We start from the raw sequence: 7,426 nt of genomic DNA, 5'->3' as shown, positions 1-7,426 counted from the left end.
CGCGTCTGTCTATGGCGCATGTTTGCATAGAAAAACAATGGAAAAGCAGTGCAGCTGAATGCAAAAACACATTCTGTGTGAATGGACCCTAAATCATCTGAAATGAGCTAAGATTTTCTAATATTATATAAAGTTATATCACTGATTGCACAATTAGAACATTGTTGTAGTATAGTGACAGCAAAATTATCATGGTTTCATTAACATCACTTTTTCCTTTGATTTCATCCAGTGTATGAATATGGTGGGATGCCCTTCACTCCTAAACCAGACACCTGAAGTAAGAATAAAGAATATAATGTGTCATTATGTGTCAGAGGTGATATCATGCAACTTTAAGCATGATATGAAATGAGACGTCTACCTTAAAAATGCAGCCGGCCTCAGGTTGCTTGGCTAGTGAATCTGAATCCATGCCTGTATACGCTGAGGTGACGTAGAGGTCACTGTAGTCTTTTCCTCCAAAACAGCATGAGGTGGTTTTCTCAGCGGGTAGTTTCACTGTCTGCAGCCGTGTGCCTGAGAGAGAGGAAGTTCATTAAAAACTGAAAGCCTAGACTTCCCCAGAACATGTACACCTGTTCTTTGTTTTTCATTTAGATTTTCTATTTATATTTAATTGACTGTTAGTCATTTGCAAGATCTTGATAGTGTACACTAGTCTTTAGTGAGTATAGAGACGTTCAGTCCTAAACACCAAGCTGACGTCAAAGAACTAGTGGCGATGAAAGATGACAGTGTTGTCGCCTCTCGGCCAAAGAGCTGCGCTTGAACACACCAAAAGGACTAAAGGCGACTATCAACTAGCACGTGCGTCCTGCGCTTGGGTGTAAGTAAATACCTGTCTATATCTGCAGACATCAATAGTCTATTTTCGTCATTCAAAAAGGGAAACCGAAACTAGGACTGCAGACATACAAACCATAAACTAAGCAGCGATTGCTTACCATTTTGAATATCAATCATGCTGATCACTATTATGAAAATATTAATGCATTCGAATGCTCAGGTAGGATGACGTAAAATTATAAAAGCCTTCTATCTGTACCGTCTTGACTTCTTTGCTCGCTTTCATCACTTTCGCTTTTAGTCTCGCGCACTGACTCATTTGCTAAGCTGAACAGCCAATCAGAGTTCTCTCTCTCACCGACTCTTCTCTCTCTCAATCGGCCCAAAAACCCAGACAGCATCTGACCAGAGCCAATGGTGTGGAACACACCGGAAAAACTAAACCAACTGATGCTCAAAAACAGCCTGACATCCGACCCATCAGCTTGGTGTGTTCGGCCTTAAAACCCAGAAGAGAAGTAAAATGTATGAGTCTCTTTTTATTCATAATTCTAACTTGTATTCACTTTTTTCCATCATTTATGAGATGGCAAAATTATGGTGTTTGCAATTGCACCTGATGCTATGGCAATTACATTTAAAAAAAAAAAACATTTTCTCTTATGCCTATCAGGGCTGCATTTATTTGATCAAAAATACAGTAAAAACTATAATATTGTGAGATATTATTACAATTTATAATAACTGCTTTCTATGTTCCTGGGAGGGTAAATCTGAATTTTCAGTAGTCTAATGCTCACGTAACATTTATTATTTTTATCAATGTTTTTTTATTATCAAATATTTTTGTGGAAACCATGATACATTTTTAAGGATTCTTTTATGAATAGAAAGTTCAAAAGAATAGCATTTATTTAAAATAGAAATGTTTTGTAAAATTATAAATGTCTTTATACTCAAACTTTTGAACTGTAGTGTATATTTGTTATTTTGTCAGGTGTATGTCTTTGAATATGAGAATATTTCAACGTGAGTTTGATGGCAAATTATGGGAGCAACAGTGTGCAGGCCTTTTGTGCTTCTTCTCTCAGGAATTTCCAATTGGGTTTATGGGTCAATTTATGAGTAAATTAAGGTTAACATGCTTGAAGAGACTTTTGACATTTTGATCTACAACATAAATTAAATATAACATAACATAACAGTCACACCTCAAATGTGACCTGATCCAGCAAAATGAGTCACAGTGACCCAAATTTAAAAATTGAGATTTTGGTATTAATGGAAAGAGGAGACCATAAGCTTTCAATTGATATCCTAGTCAAAGTCATACCTTGAATGGTTGTAAAGATATACACATTTGAATTATGGTCGTCTGCCCTCTTTTTCCAATTGAAAACCTGAGAAAATCGCTTTTAAAGTTTTTTGCCCGTTTTTTGTTGATATCTTTCAAAATCCATTACATTTAAAGGGATAAACTATTTATTTTACAGCTTAATTTGACCAAAGGCAATATATAAATGCTATTAAACCAGGCTGAAGCTCAAATTATTTTAAAAGTTTTTATTTGAATAAATAATTTAACAGTAGGCCTACCTTTTACAAAAATGTACTAAAATCAGAAAGATTGAACAGAGGTGCTACATTTTTGCTTGAGAGAGAGGGTGTGTGTGTGTGTGTGTGTGTGTGTGTGAGAGAGAGAGAGAGAGAGAGAGAGAGAGAGAGAGAGAGAGAGAGAGAGAGAGAGAGAGAGAGAGAGAGAAAGTGAGAGGCAGAGAGACAAGGAAACAGAGATCAAATAATGCTAGTCTATGCAATCATATCTTAGTGTAGGCTAGTTGACAATAACAGCGTAACAAATTCATAACGGAGATACCAACAGTTAAATATTGGGTTAATCAAACACATATTGGGTTCTCCTTGCAGATAAATAGCTACACTCATTCACATTTGTCAATCACGTTAGGTCAATCACGCGTGCACACTACGAAACTTTCATCCGTTATATAAAAACAATCGTAAGTTTTTCGCATCCGTAGCAAGCAGTTTGAATGGTGTTTCTTTTGACAATTCGGAGCCACTGAATCAATACGAAAAAAAACGCATACGAAAAAAACGCGGACTCAGTGTGCAATGGCCAGGGGGCTTGATGACGCTTTGGCAACTTTGCTCGCTTTTGACAGCGACATTTCTCAAATTAATAATATTTAATGTTTCTGAGGAGATCTGCTAGCTTGTTTATTACACAGAGCGCTCGCTGCGAGTCTGACAGGAGGGTGGCTGGACCAATCGCGTGCCGGTCAGTCGAAACGGTTTCCCATCGACAAATGATCAGCATTTGTGTAGATTTCTAAGCTTTTTGATTGCTCTATACAACGTGTAACACCATTTAAAGAGCAGAGATAGTGACGTTTCAGGGGATACCCGGGAAATGCTCAGAGGTGACGAGAGGAGTTGAGAAAAGCAATGTTCATTTCCAGCGAATTTAGTAAAACTTTGTACACTTTAATAGTAATTTAAATACCTTTACTCAATTATCTGGACTACGAAACTTTGGGAGATTATTTTTGAATGTCTGTTCTTTGAAATTAGCAAAAAAAAAAACAACAACTATTATTTCATTGTTTTTCCACATAATCGGCCCATATCTTAAAATAGAACGTTGCGACTTCCGACTCATTTCGCCAGATCGGGTCACAAATGTGAATTTTGAAAATGACAACAAATTACACATTTTACCATTTGTTTTTGAATTATTGTTTTGCCTGGGCTATATGATACTTATAGAAGCATTTAATAGACTTTTACAAACTCACACACCTGTTTGTGGGTCGATACGCAGCACTCTTCCTCCATTGAAGCAGGCAACCCACAGTTTGCCCTCTGTGTCTATGCACATCCCGTCTGGTATGCCTTCATCTTTCTCCATCTTGTAAACCATCCTGCGGTTAGCTTAAACACAAATTAAAAAGAATACAGATTTTACAAAACTCCATTTTGTTTTTTTACATCAAGACTACCATCCAATGAAAAACAAACTCACACAGCCCTCCGGTATGGATGTCGTAATCGAAGGCCTCCACCATGAACGCCAGACTGTCGATGTAATAGAAGACGCGGTGATCCAGTGACCAGTCCAAACCATTGGAGATGTGCACTTGGTCAAAATGCTGGACAACAGAGTGGTCAGGATGGAGGGTGTACAGCGCCGCATCCATCACGTCAGGCTTCATGTCCAAACACATGGTACCTGGACACAGTAAAGGAGAAGTGGGAATGGCACAGTCCAAATGGGATTAATTCAACTGGCTTATTTTCTGTACAGAATTAAAGAGATAGTTCAGCCAAAAAAGAAAATTCAGTCATCATTTATTTATCCTCATGTTGTTCCAAACCTGTGTGCATTTCTTCCGTCTGCTGAATACAAAAGAAGATTTTATATCCAGTTGAATCCAAAAAAGTTTGGATTCCCATTGACTTCCATTGTATTCTTTGTCCATACAATAGAAGTCAGTGGGAACGGAAAAGGTTTATGCAGGGCTTCACATTATTTTTTTTTATCTGTTACGATAGTCACTGTGTCAGATTATGCGATTTTGACTCCTAAATTCTTGTCATGGACAAGAAACATGTCAGAATACACAGTGCTTCCCAACCAATCATCGCTTGCCGTCTTTAGCTACATACGTGATGTCATCGAGAAGGCAGAACTAGCCATTGACTTCTGGAAACAAGAGCATAAACAAACAATGGTTGTACTAGCCTAATGCTAATTCAAGTATTCTCCATTGGATAATTCCACCTAGCAGCACCAATACCATCGTCTTTCTTTCGGTTCACCATGTTTGAAAGCTGTGTGGAAAAGCTTCTGTACTCCTATTGGTCAATGTCACAACTCGTCTTGGACGACCAAAAAAAAAAATTAAACATGCTGGCCTTTCTGTCCTGATATTGTGACACGTCGGTTGTCGTCCACTGTCGATAAAACGACTTGCGACCCGACACCCATTGTCGATTATGAATCACCACGACACCATATGTCAAACGGATCGTGCCAAAATCGGGTCGAGTCAGAACCTGGCATTAGTCAGCAACATTCTTCAAAATATTTATTTCTTATTCTGTGCTCAGCAGATGAAAGAAATGCATACAGGTTTGGAACGACATGAGGATAAGTAAATGATGACAATTTTCATTTTTGGTTAGACTGTCCCTTTAAATTTGATCAGAAACTATTTAATTATTGGCTTCTGTAAGTTATGCTGAAAACGTACAATGCAGAACTACTACTGTCACAAAATAACACTCACCAGTTTTACATTTTCTTATAGTTTACATATACATAAATACCTGCAAAAAACCTGCCAGCTGGATCTACTTTTCCATCATTGAAGCGGGTGTTTGGTTTTTCCTTGTCGTTGACATGGGCAACAGCTGTAATTGAACGCTTTACCCAGTCAACAAAGGCAAACCGAGTTCCCTCCGCGATGACGTAACCACCCGCCTGCCGTGGAACCACAGAGCCTACAGGTTTCTCTGTGCAGAGAGAAGATATGGCATTAGAGTATAAACTACAATAACAGAAATACAAGCTAATTCCACTTGAACCAATGTCTAATGCATCTTTGAATCAAATGCAAGCCAAAAACATTACTTTTAAAGTGGCAACTGAGGTATAAATGTGGTTGCATATTCACCAAGTTCATTGAAAGTGAAAATGCAGCCCACACTTAACTTATGTCTTCAGGCTTACCTGTGGCAATACTCTCTATTTGACTGGTCAGAGAGTTCCACCGGCTGACCCTTTGACCCGTAATATCAACATACAACAAAGAGGAGTCCTTCTCCTCCCAGACTGGGCTCTCACCGACTTCAGTCTTTTCTTTGATAACACATTCGACTTTTATGGACGACATGACCTAAAGCACACAAGTATAGTTCATTTAAGTATATGATGCCCTGAAACAACCTTTACCTTAGACACTGCTTAATTAAGCAAACATCAAGGAAAACAAAGTTCAGTACAATAAGCCACATGCCAAATAATAAACTAAACTATTTTCAGTAGATAACTCTCACTTTTAGCACACACTCCAGATGTCCATGTAAATATAACTTTATCAGCCATTATAACATTAAATGCAATGGCATAATTACAAGTCATTACTTAAAATACATTAAAAAAAATAGATAGTAATCAAACTCTCATGATATTCATCTTGTGTTCATGAACTTCTGATCTGTAGAAGATGACGTGTTAAATTTCTGCGCCACTATTGCCACCAAATGGAATTACATTAATGAACTGTTGTCAAACAGGTTTCCCCAGAACACTGCCCTCTTCTGCCATTGGTCGAGCAAACATGTAGTCCCGCCCAAAACGCCATTGGTTGAGCCAACAAGCTCTGATGAAACTGGCAGTGCCGTACTACCACTTTGAATTATATAATTGTTTGTTAATCACTTATTAATAATATAAATTGTGAACATTTAGTATTATAAAAATAGCCTACATTTAATATGTGTCATCAATACAGAACCTCAATAAATTCAATCATGAGCTTTAAATAAATGTGTGACAAATATGCTGCAGTGTTAACTAAGCTGTAGGCTATTGCCCATAATATCGATAATTCATCTGACACTTATTAACGAAATACTGTTAAATGAAAATGTGAAAAGCAGTATGCATGCATTTATGCATATGCATGAATTGCTCAATCACACTTTGTAGATACGAGCGTTACACAACGACAAACGAACTGTCATAATACTGGAAACGCACTAGAAACCAATTCTCTTATAACTGATTAAAAAATATATATATAAATAAGACTGCGTGCAAGGTAAACATACGAAATTTGTAAGACAGACGCCGTCACAATGTTTCATTTGTAGATATAGTGAAGTGAAGTGACACCAACAAAACAATCAGAACTGGAGAAACAGCACATTTTGTGGAAGAGCTGAACTACAAAACCACGTGATAAGTCATGAGACTCTTTAAAAACCGTGTGTGACATCACCTTGCCTGCAAAAACTAAGACTTGTGTTGTGTTGTCGTACCTTTTTAACTTATATCCTCTCTTCCTCTCTGATCGGTGTTCTTGCAGTAGTTTTTCACTTTGCAAGAGTTCCGCATGTACAGTATGTGATGTGATGTAAGACTGAGTGAAAGAGAGCGTCCCCTGCGGTCACACTTAGAAATGCGCCCCAAAACACAAATCTGGATAAAAGTGCAGGTGAGAGGAGTTTGACCCCAGTCTCTCAATCTTTGGGCATGAAAGGAAAGCGTGACTGTGAGAAATTAAAATCTAAGACAAACTTTTTATGACACAAAAAGGTAGAAATTGTAAAATACAAAGTCGAAAATATGACATAAAATTTCGAAATTATGACTTAAAAAGTAAATGATTACATAAAACCATAATTCTGACAGAAACCAACTATCCCTTATTTTGGGCTTTTTTATCTGTTATGACTTTGCTTAATATGTTTTGACTTAGCAAATTGATATGTACAGTAATAAGTCATTTGTAGTGAGAGACATAACTTCATATTTTTAAATCTCATAACTTAAGTGTCATAATTTTATCCTATAATTATGATTTTATATTTCACAATTCTGACATAGCAT

General features: G+C 37.2%; 1 protein-coding gene across 1 annotated transcript; it reads right to left on the bottom strand.

Moving 5' to 3' along the window:
- Window positions 1–204: 204 nt before the first annotated feature.
- rgn (regucalcin) lies at window positions 205–6,963 on the bottom strand. The gene is made up of 7 exons (XM_056266852.1): window positions 6,856–6,963; window positions 5,543–5,708; window positions 5,140–5,325; window positions 3,833–4,039; window positions 3,610–3,741; window positions 365–519; window positions 205–275 (listed from the first exon to the last, which is right to left on the bottom strand). Exons 2-7 carry the CDS (start codon window positions 5,703–5,705, stop codon window positions 225–227), a joined length of 894 nt encoding a protein of 297 aa, XP_056122827.1. The 5' UTR covers window positions 5,706–5,708; window positions 6,856–6,963; the 3' UTR covers window positions 205–224.
- Window positions 6,964–7,426: the final 463 nt, after the last annotated feature.

The sequence above is a fragment of the Rhinichthys klamathensis genome, unplaced genomic scaffold, assembly GCF_029890125.1.
Source record: "Rhinichthys klamathensis goyatoka isolate OS25496 unplaced genomic scaffold, OSU_Roscu_1.1 h1tg000254l_1, whole genome shotgun sequence".
In the NCBI taxonomy this organism is placed as follows: Eukaryota; Metazoa; Chordata; class Actinopteri; order Cypriniformes; family Leuciscidae; genus Rhinichthys; species Rhinichthys klamathensis.
This window is presented reverse-complemented; position numbering and strand designations above follow the sequence as displayed.

Bases quoted from the DNA above. Each gene is read 5' to 3' on its own strand.
- rgn (XM_056266852.1), bottom strand. From the start codon at position 5,705: ATGTCGTCCATAAAAGTCGAATGTGTTATCAAAGAAAAGACTGAAGTC. The intron at 4,040-5,139 runs GTATTTATGTAT...TACTGTGTCCAG, and splicing joins AGCTGGCAGGTTTTTTGCAG to GTACCATGTGTTTGGACATG. The intron at 520-3,609 runs GTGTGTGAGTTT...CCTCTCTCTCAG, and splicing joins GCGTATCGACCCACAAACAG to GCACACGGCTGCAGACAGTG.